Raw genomic sequence first — 18,744 nt, 5'->3', positions numbered from 1 at the left:
CTCCCCCTGCTTGTGCATGCTCTCTCTCTCTCTCAAATAAATGAATAAAATCTTTAAAAAAATAAAAAATAAAATGGAAAGAGAGGATTTACATAAGTTATATTGAAGGAAAGGTGATTGATGCTGGTTTAGCGACAGTTACATTAATCTACGTGTGATTGCTTGCTAGGGCTAACGTTAGGCAGAAAATCCATTTATGTCCATTATAACGTAAGTAGGTGCCTTGACTTTTAGCTGAGTTCAGTAAAAAACAACAACAACAAAAACTCTAAGAATTTGAGACAGAAGATGTGCATGAGCCCCACCTCCTTGGGTTTGGCATGGAAGGATGTTAAAGCAGAAGAGGACCTGGGAGGTTAGCCTGAAACTCCAGCAGGTCACTTCTCACTGGTTGCCCGCGTCTGCATGTGTCAGGGGCAGGGCTTTCCCTTCTGCCTGTTGCCAGTGGAGTTCGCAACCCTGCCCCTGGATGTGGCAGCTGGTGCAAAATGAGGAGTTGGATGCTCTGTCTCCCTCTGTTGCTGGCAGGGAAGGACTCCCTATCCTCCATATGGCTTCAAAGAGAGTTTCCAGCTGTCTGAGGTTTTGCTTCTTGCCCTGCCCTTGATGGGTCTGGGGACCCACTTGGATGCTGTGGCTCAAAGTCATTGCTGTTGGAGTCATTCTGATGGAGCAGAGCCTACGTTATTCAGAGCACAGTGATGTGAAATGTTTCAGAGTTGAAGCTATATTGATTGTTTCTCCTGCTGCTTTTGGTTCCCAACCCTCTAGGGAGCTTCCTGGGTAAAATCTAAAACCAACCCTGGTACTGGCAGGGCAGGGAGAGATGGAAGAAACAGGCAGGCCACTCCAGGTTGGTAGGTGGTAGATTTAATAAACAAAGAGAACTTATACAGAAGGCTTGTCTTGGGCAGCAGCAAGATAGTGGGTCTCTGCACCACCTGCCAAATGTTAAAAGTTTATTTATAGAGGCCTTAACTGGGTTCAGTCGTAAATGCCATGCAGGTTTTCTCAACACCACATCACTGTCTCAAGGCTGTGTCCTTGGAGCAGCCTCTGGGAGCAGGAAAGGCCATCAGAACCCACATTCCAAGGACCGGGAGGGGATGGGAGCCTCCGAGTACCCTGGGTCAACTGGCAGTCATGTCTTTTTGATGGCTTTCCTTAACAGCTTCCAAGACAGGTTTGTATGTGTGTGCACATGTGTGTTTGGTTTGGTTGTTTAACGTGCTGCTTGTGCCCAGAGAGTTGAGATTCTAAGGTTAGCCAATAAGATTGGTGACAAATGGACTCCAGTCCTCCGTGAATGGTGTATGCAAATCGCAGAATGGTGTATGCAAATCGCAGAATCTCAGAGACAGCTCAAGGAAGCTCTCATGAAGATCAGCGCCCCTGTTCCATGCACCCCACACAAAGAGACCCCACAGCATTCACCCATGCCAACCCATTGTCTTGGAAGCCATCAGAAGGGAGGATCCCATGTCAGCCAGTCTGCCCAAGGGGACACACATCTTTTCATTTGCAGCTCATCAAAATTCACACACAGAAGAGGCTGTGACACTGTTATTCCATATATTCATTGGCGGGGGGTGTTGGGGGTGGCCAGGTGAGAGTGTGGCAGCAAGAAAAGAATCCCAATACATGTGTTCCATGAATTGAGAAAGAGCTTGAAGTGCTTGGCGTTAAGCAGAATCATTTGCACCTCTGCTCCCTGTCTGTTGAGGATGGCCCGAGGATGGCCCGGGTCACCTGGGGGCTGACACTAGGCAGTGCTAATGGGCAGGGACCTGAGCTGTTCCTTCTGTGCGCGTCCCATTGAAATGTTGGTCAGCATTTATTTGGAGGTACCCAGTGGATGGACACATACTAGGTCAGTTGACTGACTTTTAGTTCCTGATTGAGGTGACCAGCTGCCCTGTGATGCAGAGAGTTTTGTTTTGACCCCTGTAGACTTGGGGTTGCACCCTGAGCTTATCCTTTCTGGGCTTATTTTTCTTTCTTAAGGAAATCCAGTAGTCCCTCTTTTTTTCCTTCCCATTGTCTCTAGTTTTTCTCCCTTCTATCCTTTGTCCCTTCCTTCTTAGCACTCATTCTGATTTCTGGTTTTCTCTGTGACCTGCTTAAAGAAAACTTAATGAAGCCATCTTGATATGTAATTTCTTAAAGCCGAAGCTCATTTACTGGGGATACAAGAATTAAGAATATGAAAATCCCATACCCTTCCCTTTCCCTTCCTCCCTACTCCCCCGTTTCTAAGCTTTGGGGACTTCCCAGGTACTGGTGGGACAGTGGCTTTGATCCAGAAGCAGTGGATGTGAGCAAATGGGCACCTGGTAGATGAGTCTTGGTTGTCCAGCATACAGCCAAGACCCCCATAGGGATTTGTCCCAGAATAGATATTGAAGAGGGGGGTCAGGTTTCAGCTCATATCTTAAGGTCCTTAGGAGATCCCAGCCTGGCTTGGTCTAAGAAATTTATTTAAGCTCTCAGTGGTCCCTTTCTAGGTTTCAGAAATGGAACTGGCCAATATATGGTCATATTCTTCCTTGGTCAAGTTGGTCAATCTCCTGACTCCTCTGGAATCTCCTTATTTTTCTTGTGTTCCCAGCACATGCCCTGCTCTCTGCTCAGGGTCTGTGAGATTCTCTATCCCTTCTCCCAAGCCTTTTTCCAACACAAGACCCTTTACCCTGCCCATGGTCATCCAGCATGATCCACATTAACGCTTTTATGCTTATACCCAGTTTATGCTTACATTAGAGTATCTTCAAATTCCAGTTAATATTTTGGGTCCTTGCTGGCATTTTTTAAAATTATTATCTAGGAGATGAAAAATTCCTCAGATGCTTTTATCCTGTTACAACCAATTTATTCTCCAAGACGGTATAGTTTCTATCATTGTGTAGCCAAAAATGAGCATATTGAGTGTTCCAAAGTGATTATACAAATATAACTGTTATTATCTAAGTAGAGTCTAGGAAAAGGAAGGTGATTGCCCTCAGTTTTGGAGATTGAGAACAGAAGTGTGATCGTGCATAAAATACCAAGTGCACCAAATTCCAGGGTGAGTGACAAAAGCTCCGGGCTGCCTTATGCTGCGGGTTTGTCAATATCCAGTGTATGTATTTGCAGCTCCCCTGATGTCTGATTTGTTACCTGCTCAGAATAATTTATTGGAGAAAGGTCCTCCATCTTTAAAATGTCACTTCAGACGGTGAGATGGCTAGGCTGTCATTGCCACTTTAGAGACAGCCCTGTGCAACAAAAACTAGCTGAAAGATCCAATGGGATCCAGACAGTATGTGCTTTTGGGGTGTGGGGGTCAGTAGGTATTATGTTGAGGTATTCCCATGTCCTTAGGAGTAGCCCACCTACCACTAGCTGACCTAGCAAAGAGGTATTAAGGGCAACTGAATCCGTAGCTCCAGGGAACAGTGCCTATAGTGTTTGCAAAAAAAAGGAAAAGAAAAAGAAAAATCAGTTTTTAAAGTGGCCTACTTGACTCTGCATTCCCAAATGTGATTTTTAGAACTGTGAGGACAAAGTGAGGTTGTGGGGAAGAAAGAGGCACTTCTGAGTTGAAGTCCTGGACAGCTCCTTATAGTCTCTTCTGGGACCTCAGTTTCTTTATCTTTAAAATTCAAAGATTGAACTAGAAAGTTCTTTAAGATTCTCCTGAAATCTGGTAGTATGATCCTTGCTTCTCTCAGCTTAGCCTGCTGGTTTGGGGCAGGCCAAGGAGCTCTTACTTTCCTCAGCCTGGTTTCCTTTCTGCTTACCACACTATCTCTTTATGCTCTCTGAAAACCTAGGTCCAGATAAACTTGCCAATCAGTACAATCTTTCTCCTGCAGACTTTGCTAGCACTGCTTTGAGAAAGAAACCTTGAGTACCAACACTTGGTAAACTCCCAGCATGGGCACTTTGCAAACTCCCATACTAGAAGACAGCTGTAATTGAAAACTGTCTTGTGATAATGGAATGTATTGATCTTATCATTCACCATATGTAATATTTTCTTTCTTTAAAATGGGACACTTTATATTTGTGAGCAGTCATTTTTAACCGAGAGTGCCATTAAAATTATGTCAGCATCAGGGCACCTGGGTGGCTCAGTGGGATAGGCATCTGCCTTCGGCTCAGGTCACAATCTCAGGGTCCTGGGATCTAGCCCCATGTTGGGTGCCGTGCTCCACGGGGAGTCTGCTTCTCCCTCTCTCTCTGCCCCTCCCCCACACTTGCGCATGCACACATGTGCGCGTGTGTTCTCTCTCTCAATAAATAAAAAATCTCTAAAAAAATTGTGTTAGTATCTTCCAGGATTTTTGGAGTGTATATTTTCCATGCTGATGCAAGTGTTTCATGAGTCCTTGACAACTATTTCACATGGGATAGATTTTATATATTTTATTTAAAGTAAAAAGGTCTGAATTGATCATTTATTGCAAATATTCAAAAGTAAGTATATACCTATTAAACTTTTTGAGGAAGACTATTTCTGTTGCTCAATAAGTATTTGTCAGTTATTTAATTGAAGACAATTTCTAGTTAGTGACAAGGTAATTCCTTGAAGGAGAATCCCATGAGCTATCTATCCCTTCCCCAGCTGTAATCACCCAAGCAGCTTTGAGCAAGCTTGTTTTTTTGTTAATCTACCAGAGGCTTCTGCGTACTAGGCACTGCACCTAGCACTGAGGACATGATTAAAAGTCCCAGTTCTGCCCTCCAGGGGCTCAGCGTCAGCTGAGGACTGGATGAACCACGGGTTACTGTATACAGTAGGTGCTGTGTTGAGGTCAGGCACAGGAAGCTGACGGCGGTGCTGTCCAACAAGGACAGCCTTCCCCATACCGCCTCCCCCCAACCAGCTTCAACAAACAGCATCTGGCCTGAATTTTTAAGAGCGAATATTAGTTTGCAGAGGCTTTATTTTTGTAACGTTTTATTATTATCTATTATTTTGGACAGTGGCAGGGATGTGACAGGAAGGCAGAAAGAGTTTTGTGTCTGGATGCACACCTGTATTTTCTCATTTGTCCCCCATACTTGGGGCCTGTGTTTAGCTCGGATAGGGTGTTGTGGGGCAGTTTGGCCTGTCAACACCCCAGGCAGACATATGAAAGGGGTGCAGTCTATCCCTGGGGACACTGGTCCTGGCTGCTTCCCTCCATCTCTCTCCATTGCCAGGGCTCTCCTGCCTGAGTAGCATTGGCTCCGACCCAGGTCGGAGGAGTAGGGCCCTACTGGGAGCCAGGAGGATGGAAGTTTCCTGCTAGAAGCTTAAATAATGTGAAAGGACAGGAAGGCTGAGCAAGCCAAGTGACATAGTTAACCTGCCAGAAGGGCATCCACAGCAGTCCGCCACTGGTGTTGAGTGAGGACTGGAAATCTCAGGCTGAGCACAACATCCTGATTGGCAAATAGTACCATTTGGTCCAGAGCCTCCCTTCTGTGCCAGCTGGAATGTATTGCTAATAAGAACTTGCATTTGCTGCTGCTAGAGGGCCTCGATACTCTCTGTCAGTCAAATTAAAAAATGTAAATTCTTTTCTCTCATGTCATTAATCAGAAAGATGATGACCCAAATCGAGGAAGAGACTTAATTCTATACCTCCAGGCTTTTAGGGTGAGAGCGTCCTACATCTTTGGCTACAGATGGGGAAGAGTGTGCTCGAGGTTCTCCCTCAGCCTCCTCAGAGGCTGCTAAGCCCCAGCAGCCCTGACCACAGGGCAGAGGAGCTGTTTGACTGTTTCGCAAGTGGCAGAGCAAATGCCCAGTGGTAGTTACCCCAGCCCCAACTTCATCACACCCCAAATATTCCAGCTTCGGATGTCCAAATCCTAGCCTTGCTTCCCAGGAAATCCTATATATATATTAATGAGGTAAATGAGTGGAGATTAATTTTAAATTTGTGCTCCTTCACCTTGTTCCTTTCCCTTTTCCTTACCCACAGAGTCAGAACTTGGTTCAATAAATCGTGAGAGTATTTCCCAAATCATAACATGATACTTCTCTGGGATTGAGAGCACCAGAGCTACAATGCCCTTGCTTCTGCCATCCCCTGGTTCTTGTGCCCTCCCTCCCTTTAGGCCTTTGAATCCCCCTGGGGCTCTGGACAAACAGCTGGTGGGAAGCAATGGCCCTCCATCTTGGGCCTACAGTGGACTTCAATATACTCCCTGGGCCTCTAGGCCCCCGATTTAAGCCCTAGAAATAGGGATGAGTCTTGCCACTCAAGAAGGAGGAGCCTGGTTAGCAGTGAAGACGGGGACAAACTGTCCCCACCTTATCTTTGGCAGAGGAGAGCTTCAAGAGAGGGCCCCGGGGAGAATCAAGGGGAATTCATTGCGGATGGGATATGGGAGGCGAGAGAGAAGCAGCGGCCCCAGGTGATTCCAGGATTTATGGCTGAGTGGTGGACAGACGGTAGAGCCCTTCATTGAGACAGGAAGCCAAAGGACGATGTGTGAGGGGAAAGGACAGGATGCGTTCGGTTTAGATCCCATGGAGTTGGAGCTGTGTGTGGTAGAGCCTTGTGAAAAATCAGGAATACGAAAAAGTGTCCTCTTCCGCTCCGATACATTTATTTCATCTGAATGCTCTGAAGAGTCTTCTGTGGGCTCCAGATGTCCAGGAATCTAGCTGTATGGGAGAAGGTATAAAAAGGAAAGTGAGCGGCCACTCTGTCTCTGTCACCTTTGTACTGTGTCCCAGCACGTGCTCAGGAGACTAGCATCCTGTAGTGCAACGTGCAGAAAGTTTTTCCCCTGAAATGTGATCTCACTGTGTGTTGACTAGGCCATGACCTGTGTTTATCTCCAAGAGATTGTAGATTTCACATTCGCAACACTGGCGTGTGCTGCTGCTTTTCCAACTCCCCTTGGTTTCCGACCTCCCTAGGGACTGGTGGTTGTCTTTTAATTTGCCCTCTTTGGAATTCTGACCCCACACCAAGGGCAAAAGAGAGTGGCCATGGCTCATTGTTACTTTTGATTGCTAAAGGTGTTTCCTGCCTTGACTGTTGAGAGCCCTGCCAAACTTTTGAGTCTGGCCATCTGACGTCTTCTAGCACCATTTCCATCCTCAGATATTAGAAGAAAGTATAATGCTTTGTTTACAGTGAAACCGCTCTGGGAAGGCTGATCATTTTTCAGTACTGTTTCCTTGCCATGCCCTTGGTAGTTCAGAGCTGTCCTCTTTAAGCAGTGAAGCAATTAGTTTTGAGAAGGCTGATTCTTCAGGGTCCAGTGCTCCCCTGCCTTTCATTTGCTGAAGCTGTACATTTTAATGAAGTTGTTTCATCTATGTTGCCAAACACTAGAATTTTGCTGCTTCAATTCTAATTATCTCTACTGGCAAATGCTATGTTTTATTAGAATTCTCAAGTGCTCTGTTTATTAAATGTCCATACACTACGGCATTAGGCACACAAATTAGGTCAGCTGTGCTTATTGATGGGTTATAGATAAAGGAGTTAAGGATTTTCGTCATAATCTTAAAATGCAGTGGGATTGCCTTCTGTGGCTTTGTGCGCGGTCAGCGAGCGATGCCTTCTCTGATGAGCTCGGCTGCCTGTCTTAGCCATCTGCCGAGGCTCATGCTGAGTATCTGAGCAATGGGGCTGTGTTGGGGGCTCAAGGTATGTATTTCCAGTCTTTGGAGTAACACGCCTATTCTTTTCTTTCCCGTTGTTGCCTAGCACCTCCATCTTGCTTCCTGGCTTCTATGTCTTACAGCACTGTGATATCTACGGGGGGCTCTTACGAAGCTAGGGGATGCCAGTGATGGTTAGGGTTTCTCTGCTTCTTCCCCCCTACCCCCCATTCTGGGCCCTTTAGATTCCTCCTGCCTCATCCCGTGGGTCCTCAGGTGGTGTGGGTTAACCCGGGAAGTGCTGATGGGCTGGTGGCTCTGATACCCATTTCTCTTCTCTTGTGCCCTGTCACTGTGGGTGACCAGGCGATGCTGCATGGTGATTAGGTGCGTGCTTCCACCATCCCACGGACCCAGTCCTCGCTTCACCATTGGAGAGCTGGGTGATTCCTGGCAAGTGACACTTCACGTCACTAACCTCAGTGTCCAGTGGGTCTGTAGAAAGGGGAGACCTGTAGCCACTTCAGCGTTTCTGTGAGGATGAAATGAGGCGGTGACATAGGTTACATGCCTGGGATACAGGCCGTGGCACACAGTGCCCCATTAGCAAGCTGTCAGCTCTGCCTTGTCCCCCCGCAGGCCCACGTGGCCATTCTACCACCGCGGGCCAAGATCAGCATGGAGGCCGCTGGTGCCTGGGCCCCTGACCCTGTGCCAGAGACTCTGCCGGAAGTCATCAGCTGCTGCTTTCTCTCCTTACACGGCTTTACTTGCATGTGTTGAGGCACCAATGGTGTGGACTCCTTGCTTTTATTTATGAGCCGTGGGGATTTAAAAAACAAAAAGACATCAGGACTTTACCTAGCCTTATGTTAGAATCTTTTTACCCTGGACTCAGTCATAGCTTTCTGGGGAGAGGGGCTGCCCTAGAGGAACATCTAATGGGGACCCAGTCTTTAATCTGGATCGTCCCTCCCCTCCTACTCTGGCTTGTGGTCTTTGAACCAAACTTGAGTTTCCCTTTTGCCTTTACAGCAGGCTTGCAGAATGCCTGAGAACAGCTCTGGCCCCACATATTTACCCCCCTGTTTTCACCCTTCATATAGTCCTCTACTCTGATTTTAAGTAACCGTGGTGTTTTTCGATGCATCATTTATCCCCTGTAGGCTAATATGATTGTGAACAGCAAGAACAAATCTTATTAAAGTTGCTAAGAGAAATTAAATAACTCAATTTGATAGAAGTTAATGGAAGTGTGTTTAACTCATTTTTATACCTTCTCAACTGCGTATGTATTTCATTCTTTCTGGGGGAAATGATGACCTGGGCCATAGCAGTAGCTGTCTCAGTTCCCCCAGAGAGAACCGCAGTATCATCTCAAGCAGGAGCAAGGACTGTTCCATGCTCTTCCTCCCCAGCAGTATGTAGGAAGCATATATATGTATATGTATATATATATCTACATATATCTATATATCTACAATCTATATATCTATATATCTGTATCTAAAAGAGAGAACAGGACATAAGTAGAATTCTCTACTATAATTTTTACAAAGTCCTCACTTTATATTAAACAAAGGTCATAGTGTATGAATGGCATGAAATCCAACAACAAAGAAACTAAAAAACAAATGGCTAGAAAAGAAAAGGAACCACTTCTCCCAGTCTGGTTATAGGATTATTGGTCTCTTTTATTCCCTCATCAAATATTTTATCCTGGAGACCCTTAGTAGTATGGTTGGCCGAGGCTTTTAATGATCAGAAAGTGCCTTGGTTTTATGCCCCTCTGCAGACTGAGTTGTGGGGCTGGCAGAGACCTTCATTTTGCAGGGACTCTGGAACCTTCAGGGCAGGAATCCGAGAACCTGGTTGGCCAGGGGACAGTCCTGGGTTCGTAGTGTTCACGGGTAATGGGGATTTGGATAGTTGGCCTTTGTACTAAAGGAAATGCCTGTATCAGCAAGTGGCGCTCACCCCGTAAGTACAAGGGAAAACTGAAGGGGTATTAGCTTCACAGGGAGGAAGAAATATTACTAAGAGCATCATAGAAAAGGTCCGTTTAATCATAAGAAATGTGTATATTGAAGGAACAATGGATTTATCTCCAGTGAAACTGCCGTACATTTGCTCCTTTGAACAAGGAGCGGAATGTGTTATTTTATCGAATGCAACAAAAAATAAAAAAATAAATAAATAAAGAAAGAAAGAAAGAAAGAAAGAAAGAACCAAAAAGATTTAGTTATTTTATCGAATGCAACAAAAAAGAAAGAAAGAAAGAAAGAAAGAAAGAAAGAAAGAAGGAAAGAAAGAAAGGGAAAACCAAAAAGATTTATTAGCTTCTCTTTTCTTGACTGGAATAGTTTTCCTATGTATCGTTAGTTACTTTATCATGAATAACATGTTGTGTCATCTTGTGCTTATTAATCACCCTTTCCTTCCAACCAACTGTATGAATAATTAGATGAAATTGGTGGCAGACCATCGCCTCCTTATTCATCTTCTTAAACCGGTGTCAGTGGAACATTCAAACATGAACATCTACTCTTAAGCGTAGGTTTCTAAAGAAAGGTAGAGATTTTTAGGCCTCGCTATTTGGAAAGCAAATCCCTTGTCTCAGATCAAGCGAAGACCTAGATGGTGAGACTCGGAACAGCAAGTCGCTGGCGTTGCTGGGAGGCACACATCTGGGGACAGAGCAGCTTCAGGGCCACATGCAGCGTTGGTGTTTTTGTAAGCTTTGGAAACCACATGTCCATCAAGGGTCTCCTGGTCACTCTGTCGCAGGTTGTCGCTCTGAGACTTGGTAGCTGTGTTTTGTGACCTCGGTCAGTTTCAGGTGTGGTCTCCTAAGCTCCACACAGTTGATTTCTAGTCACTCTGACTCCCCTGTCGCCCATCTAAAGCCCAGAGGGCTGTGTGGTTGTCACTCAGCTGATGGGTAGGGGACTGCATCAGCAGCACAGATGCCCTGAATGATTCATGCTGCCCCCCAGCTGACTTAACACACTGATGGGGAGTGCCTTCACGCAGGAGGATCTGCTTCATTAAAGCGCAGAAATGTAATCATTTAACCTTGTGCAAAGAATGAAGGGACGGAGGTCATTTGATCATTTGTCTCTATCATGATGTAATTGCAATTCAGTACAGTTACGATGGAAATTGTGATCTGTTGCAGGAACATCAGGAGAACATTCTGGGTAACACCATGCAAAGTGTGATTGCATTGCTCAACAATCTGGTTGCCTGCAAAGATTCAAACATGAAGCTACTTTATGAACAAGGTAAATGCTTCTTAGAATTCATTTTTAGTCTTGATTTCTGCCTATTTGTTGTTTTCCTCATCATACATAGCAGGGAGTCAAGAAGTGCTATTCAGGGGCGCCTGGGTGGCATAGCGGTTAAGGGTCTGCCTTTGGCTCAGGGTGTGATCCCGGCGTTATGGGGTCGAGCCCCACATCAGGCTCCTCCGCTATGAGCCTGCTTCTTCCTCTCCCACTCCCCCTGCTTGTGTTCCCTCTCTCGCTGGCTGTCTCTATCTCTGTCAAATAAATAAATAAAATCTTAAAAAAAAAAAAAGAAGTGCTATTCAAAGTGGATGAATCAAAATAGATATTTAAGAATCTATAAATAATAACGTTATCAGCAAAAATAGGAAACGTGGTTAGATTGTGGTAGTTTCTCTAAGTTCGTTTATTTTCTTTAGGGTTCAAAGTTTCCTTCCTCCTCTAGGCACTGTTACAGATGATAACCAAGTACAAGTGTAAGCATGGTAGTTAGACTTATTGGGGTCAATCAGAATAAAAACGTATTTACAGGCGCCTGGGTGGCGCAGTCGTTAAGCGTCTGCCTTTGGCTCAGGGCCTGATCCTGGTGTTCTGGGATCAAGCCCCGCATCAGGCTCCTCCGCTGGGAGCCTGCTTCTTCCTCTCCCACTCCCCCTGCTTGTGTTCCCTCTCTCGCTGGATGTCTCTCTCTGTCAAATAAATAAATAAATAAATAAATAGATAGATAGATAGATAAATTAAAAAAAGAAAGAAAGAAAGAAAACACATTTAGTCCAAAGTGTCTTGGAAGCTGAGATTGGATGAGTTGAGGGTGACTTTATGTTACAGCTTATGCATGCCTATACCATTAAAATTAAAAACATTTTTAAAGACTACTTTTTTTAGACCAGTTTTCGGTTTAAAACCACATGGAGAGGGAGTACAGAGATTTCCCATACAACCCCTGCCCCCATTTATAACCTTCCCTTTTAATTGTCTTTTTATTGTCTCTATAGTTTTGTGTTTTCCAGAATGTCATGATTTGGAATCTGACAGTATGTAGCTTTTTAAGATCGGTGGCTTTCACCTAGTGATACGCATTTCTGCTTCTTCCGTGTCTTTTCATGACTTGTTAACTCACTTCTTTTCAGCACTGAATAATACTCCATTTGTCTGGATATACCATGGTTTTTGTTTTTGTTTTTTTTTAAATCCATTCCCCAGCTTGGTTTCTTCTAGGCTTCACAACCAGGATGTTGTCATCTAAATCAAGTCTAGATATACCTGAGACCCCTTGGGTACATTTTTGTCAGGTGCAGCTCCTTGAATTTTGGTCCTCTCAAATTTGAAGACCTATGAACTAAGGACACAGGTTATCCGCTCTGCCATATTTCTAGACTCTAATGAGGAGACACAGAACGAAGGACCCTCATAGAAACTCTCATTTAAAAGGAAAAACTAAAAGGACAGCTGTCATTGACGCATTACAATGTTGAAGTCTTGGCAAACACATTTCCTGATTTCCCTTTGTTCCACAGGGAAAAAAAAATATCCCTTGCTTTGAGAGTAGGTCTCCCTGCAAATGCTTCTGTGTGGCTTTTGCCTCTAACTTCTGGATCATTGTTCTTTTTCCGTAAAGATGGCCTATCGTTGTAGCTGAGTAAGATTCTAAGCCTGATTCGTATCTGTAGACGTCTGGGGCTCTACAACCTCTTTTCATTCTGAAAGGAATTATCCCTGTTCTTTTTAGTCCAAATCTGTGGTGCTTCTTACAATATAAGCCTAGCAAAATCTTTGTAAATTTTTTTCCAGTTTTGAGAAATAATTGACATAACATCGCTGTATAAATTTAAGGCATACGGCATGCTGGTATGATTTGCATATATTGTGAAATGATTACCACAGTAAGTTCAGCTAATATCCGTCTTCTATAGATAGAATAAAAAGAAAAGAAAAAAATGGCAATTTTCTTTCCTTATAATGAGAACTCCTAGCATTTACTCTTAACAATTTTCCTGTATATTGTATAGCAGTGTTAGCTGTAGTCATCATGTTGTATATTACATCTCTAGTACTTGTTTTTTTGGTTTTTTGGTTTTTTTTACAGCTGAGGGCTTGTACCTTTTGACCACCTTTTTCCTATTCCTCGTCCCTGCACCGTCCATCTCTAGTAACCACATACATGCATACACACACACACACACACACACACACCGTAACTTCTTTATCCATTTATTGGTTGATAGACACTGAGGTGGTTTTCATGTCTGGCTGTTGAAAATAATGCTGCTATGAACATGCAGGTGCAGATATCTTTCTGAGTTAGTGTTTTTGTCCTATGTATTTATTCCCAGAAGTAGAATTGCTGGATCATATAATAGCTCTATTTTTGGGGGATGGGTGGGATCCTCCATCTTGTTTTCCATACTCGCTGCACTAATTTACTTTCTCACCAACAGTATACAAGGGTCCTTTTTCTCATCCATGCCAGCATTTGTTAGCCCTTGTCTTTTTGATGGTGGCCTTTCTAACAGGCATAAGTTAGTATCTCATTGTGGCTTTAATTTGCATTTTTCTAATGACCAGTGATGTTGAGCATCTTTTCACTTACCTGTTGGCCTTTTGTGTATCTTCTTTAGAGACATGTGTATTCAGGTCCTTTACCCATTTTTTAATTGGGTTACTTTTTTTTGCCATTGAGTTGTATGATTTCTTTACGTATTTTGGATATTAGCCCCGTAACAGATATGTGGTTTGCAAATATTTTTTTCTCATTTCATAGGTTGTCTTTCACTTTCTTGATGGTTTCTTTTGCGATCCAGAAGCTTTGTAGGAGTGTTTTTCTATTTTTATAAAAATGTAATTGACTTCTTCATAGGGATTGCTTTGAATATATAGATGGCTTTTGGTATTTTTGACATTTTAATGCTATTAATTCTTCCAATCCATGAACACAGGATACCTTTCCATTTCTTCCTTTCTTCTTCAATTTCTTTCATTAACGTCTTGTATTTTTCAGAGTAGAGGTCTTTCACTTCTTTACTTAAATTTATTCCTAAGCATTTTGTTGCTTTTGATGCTATTGGAATTGGGATTGATTTCTTTCTTTTTCAGAAAATTCACTGTTAGCATATAGAAATGCTACTGATTTTTTTGTTAATTTTGTATCCTGCAACTTTATTGAATTTACTGATTAGATCTAACAGTTTTTTTCGTTGAGTCTTTAGAGTTTCTTTATATAAAATAGTGTCATCTACAAATACAGTTTTACTTCTTTGTTTGCAATTCCTTTTACATGCCTTTATAGTGATTTTTATTTCTTTTTCTTGCCTGATTGTTCTAGCGAGGACTTCTAGTACTATGTTGAACAGGAATGGTGAGAATGGGCACCCTTGTCTTTTTCCTGATCTTAGAGGAAAAGCTTTCAACCTTTCACAATCAAGGATGATGTTAAACTGTAGGCTTGTCATATATGGCCTATATTATGTTGATATGTTCTTTTGATGCCTCATATGTTAGATTTTATCATGAATGGATGCTGAATTTTGTCAAATGCTTTTTCTGTGTCTATTAAGATGATCATATGATTCTTTTCATTCTATTAATGTGATATATCACATTGATTTTGCATATGTTGAACCATCCTTGAATCCCACTTGGTCATGGTGAATGATCCTTTTTAATGTGCTGCTGACTTTGGTTTGTTAGTGTTTTGTTGATAATTTTTGCAGCTGTATTCATGATGGATATTGGCCTTTAGTTCTCTTTCTTAGTAGTGTCCTTTTGTGGTTTTGGTAACAGGATAAATGCTGGCTTTATAAAATGAGTTCAGGAGTGTTCTCTGCTCTTTTGCTTTTTTGGAAGAGTTTGAGAAGAATTGGTATTCTTCTTTAAATGTTGGGTAAAATTCACCAGTGAAACCATCTGGTCCTGGGCTTTACTTCATTGGGAGGTTTTTGCTTACTGATTCATTATCCTTACTAGTAATCAGTCTGTTCAGATTTTCTATTTTTTCCTGAGTCAGTCTTGGTAAATTATACATGTCTAAGAATTTTTCCCTTTCTTTAAGTTGTCTAGTTTGTTGTGTATTGTTGGTTCATAGTAGCCTCTTAATGGTCCTTTGAATTTCTGTGGTATCCATTATAATGCCTCCTTTTTCATTTATAATTTTGTCGGTTCAAGTCCTTTCTCTCTTCACTCACTTTTTCCCACCTCCCTCTCTCTCTTTTGTTTAATCTAAGGGTTTTTCAATTTTTTTTAATCTTTTCCAAAGAATCAACTCTTAGTTTGGTTAATCTTTTCCACTGTTTTTCTGTTTTCTATTTCATTTATTTATGCTCTAATCTTTCTTATTTTCTTTGGACTCAGTTTTTTTTTTTTTAATGAAGTATAGTTGAGTTTCCAGTGTAAAACACAGTGATTCGACAAGTCTATACATTATGCTGTGCTCATTGAAAGTGTAGCTACCATCTGTCACCATACAATGCCATTACATTATTAGTTGGTTTGTCTTTTTCTGGCTCCTTAAGGTGTAGATTTATGTTGTTTCTTTGGGGTCTTTCTTGCTTCTTAATGTAAATGTTATTACTGTGAACTTCCCTCTTAGAACTACTTGTACTACATCCCATAAATTCTGATATATTTCCATTTCCATTTTTCTCAAACTTTGTTTTTGTTTTGTTTTTTTAATTAAAAAAAATTTTTTTTATTATGTTATATTAGTCACCATATAGTACATCCTTAGTTTTTGATGTAGTGTTCCATGATTCATTGTTTGCGTATAACACCCAGTGCTCCATGCAATATGTGCCCTCCTTAATACCCATCACCGGCCTATCCCAATCCCCCACCGCCCCTCCCCTCTGAAGCCCTCAGTTTGTTTCCCAGAGTCCATAGTCTCTCATGCTTCATTCCCCCTTCTGTTTACCCCCCCTTCATTCTTCCCTTCCTTCTCCTAACGATCTCCCTGGTATTTCTTATGTTCCATAAATGAGTGAAACCATATGATAATTGTCTTTCTCTGCTTGCCTTATTTCACTTAGCATAATCTCCTCCAGTCCCGTCCATGTTGCTGCAAATGTTGGGTAATCGTTCCTTCTGATGGTTGAGTAATACTCCATTGTATATATGGACCACATCTTCTCTATCCATTCGTCTGTTGAAGGGCACCTCAGCTCCTTCCACGATTTAGCTATTGTGGACAATGCTGCTATGAACGTTGGGGTGCATATGGCCCTTCTCTTCACTACATCTGTATCTTTGGGATAAATACCCAGTAGTGCAATTGCTGGATCATAGGGTAGCTCAATTTTTAACTTTTGAAGGGATGTCACACTGTTTTCCAAAGTGGCTGTACCAACTTGCATTCCCACCAACAGTGCAAGAGGGATCCCCTTTCTCCACATCCTCTCCAACATTTGTTGTTTCTTGCCTTGTCAATTTTTGCCATTCTAACTGGCGTAAGGTGTTATCTCAATGTGGTTTTGATTTGCATTTCCCTGAGGGCTAATGATTTTGAACATTTTTTCATGTGTCTGTTAGCCATTTGTATGTCTTCATTGGAAAAGTGTCTGTTCATATCTTCTGCCCATTTTTTGATTTGATTGTTTCTCGTGTATTGAGTTTGAGAAGTTCTTTATAGATCTTGGATACCAGTCTTTTATCTGTAGTGTCATTTGTAAATATCTTCTCCCATTCTGTGGGCTGCCTCTTAGTTTTTTTGACTGTTTCCTTGGCTGTGCAGAAGCTTTTTATCTTGATGAAGTCCCACAAGTTCATTTTTTCTTTTGTTTCTCTTGCCTTTGGAGATGTGTCAACTTTATTTTAATTTCACCTGTAATTCTTCTTTGACCCATTGGTTGTTCAGGAGAGTGTTTAATTTCCATGTATTTATGAATTTTCCAGTCTTCTATTGTTACTGATTTCTAGTTTCATGCCATTTTGATCAGAGAAGATACTTCATATGATTTCAGTCTTTTAAAATTTTCTAAGGCTTATTTTGTGGCGTAATGCATGATCTATCTTATACGTGGTCAGTGTGCATTCAAGAAGAATGTGTATTCTCCTGTTGTTGGGTACAGTGTTCTGTGTATGTCTGTTAGCTCTATTTGGTCTCTAGTGTTGTTCAAATCTATTGTTTCCTTATGGATTGTCTGGATGATTTATTCATTGTTGAGAGTAGGGTATTAAGTCACCAACTACTGTTATATCATTGTTATTTCTCTTTTTATATCTGTTAGTTTTTGCTTTATATATTTAGGAGTGCCAATGTTTGGCACATAAATATGTTTTTTAAATTTTTATTTAAGTTCAGTTCAGTTAAAATATACTGTATTATAGTTTCAGGGGTTGAATTTAGGAATTTATCAGTTGCATATAACACCCAGTGCTCATAACATCAAGTGCCCTCCTTAATGCCCATCACCCAATTACCCCATCCCCTACCCTTCACCCCTCCAGCAACCCTCAGTTTGTTTTCCAGAGTTAAGCATCTCTTATTTATAACTGTTATATCTTCATGTATTGACATCTTCATCACGATATAATGATCTTCTTTGTCTCTTTTGATCATGTTTAGTTGAAAGTTCATTTTGTCTAAGTATAGCTGCTTCTGCTTTTTTTGGATACCATTTAATTAAAATGTCCTTTTCTCTCCTCTCTCAGTGAAGTCTCTGGTAGCCAGCATATTGTTGGATTTTTTTTTTAATCCATTCAGGCATTCTGTGTCCTTTAATTAGGTAATTTAATCTGTTTGAAGTAATTATTGATAGGTAGGGACTTAACGTTGCCATTCTGTTGATTGCTTCTGATTGTCTTATAGATTCATTGTTCTTTGTTTCTTATCCTGCTTTTTATGAGTTTTGATGTCTTTTGTTATCCCTGTGCTTTTGACTTCTTTATCATGTTATTTGTGTAATTAGTATGGGTTGTTTCCTTGACCATAAGACTTATGTAAGATATCTTAAACTTGTAACACCCTATTTTAAGCTGATAACAACTTCAGTAGAATTTTTAAACTTGACACTTTTACTTCTCTCGGGTTATTGCTGTTACAGTGTATGTGTTTTATATACTGTATAATTAATAACAGATTATTGTAGTTATTTTTAATACATTAGTTTTTTAACAACTTATGAACTACAGTTGTAAGTGAATTATTCACCACTATTACCATATTGCAGAATCTAACTATGACCATATACTTAAACTATTATCAGTGAGATTTACACTATCTTTTTATATTCTTATGATGGTATTTGGTGTTCTTTACTTCCACTCAAAGGACTTCCTTTAGCATTTCTTGTAGGGCAGTTCTAATGGTAATGAACTCCTTTTGTTTGTTTAGGAAAGTCTTTATTCCTCCTTCATTTCTGAAAGACAAGTCCGTGGGATATAGAGTTCTTGGTGTATAGAGTTCTTGGTTGACAGTTACTCTCTTTCAGTATTTTAAATATGCCATCCCATTCTGTCCTTGCCTGAATGTTTTTGTTTAGAAATTTGTCACTAGTCTGGTGGGGGTTTCCTTGTATGTAACTTCCTTCTTTTCTCTTGCTGTTCTTTAAATTCTTTCTTTGTTTTTCACTTTTGACAATTTAATTATAATGTATCTCTGTAACTCTATTCAGGTTCGACCTATTTGGGGTCCATTGGGCCTCAGACACATAGATGTCTATTTCTCTCCCCAGCTTCTGGAAGTTGTCAGCCATTGTTGCTTTAAATATACTTTCTGTTCCTTTCTCTTCTCATTCTGGAATCTCCACGATGTGAATATTGTTTCCTTTCACAGTGTCCCTATAATTCATATAGGCTTTTCCACACTTTTGGTCCTTTTTCTTTTTGCTTCTATGACTGTGAAATTACCATGTCCTATACTCCAGGTCGCTG

At 41.5% G+C, this 18,744-nt stretch overlaps 1 protein-coding gene across 4 annotated transcripts in view; it reads left to right on the top strand.

The window, feature by feature from the left end:
- Positions 1-18,744, top strand: part of ULK4 (unc-51 like kinase 4) — a 592,979-nt gene that overhangs the window by 313,412 nt on the left and 260,823 nt on the right. For all 4 annotated transcript variants that reach the window (XM_087870115.1, XM_045798163.2, XM_045798161.2 and 1 more), the window contains one exon: positions 10,773-10,878. In XM_087870115.1, coding sequence (XP_087726241.1) covers positions 10,773-10,878 — 106 coding nt within the window. The remainder of the gene's footprint in view (positions 1-10,772; positions 10,879-18,744) is intronic.

The sequence above is a fragment of the Ursus americanus genome, chromosome 20 (genome assembly GCF_024610735.1).
Source record: "Ursus americanus isolate L20-20 chromosome 20, mUrsAme1.1.p, whole genome shotgun sequence".
NCBI lineage: Eukaryota > Metazoa > Chordata > Mammalia > Carnivora > Ursidae > Ursus > Ursus americanus.
Note: the sequence above shows the minus strand (reverse complement) of the source record. Positions and strands in the feature narration are given on the sequence as shown.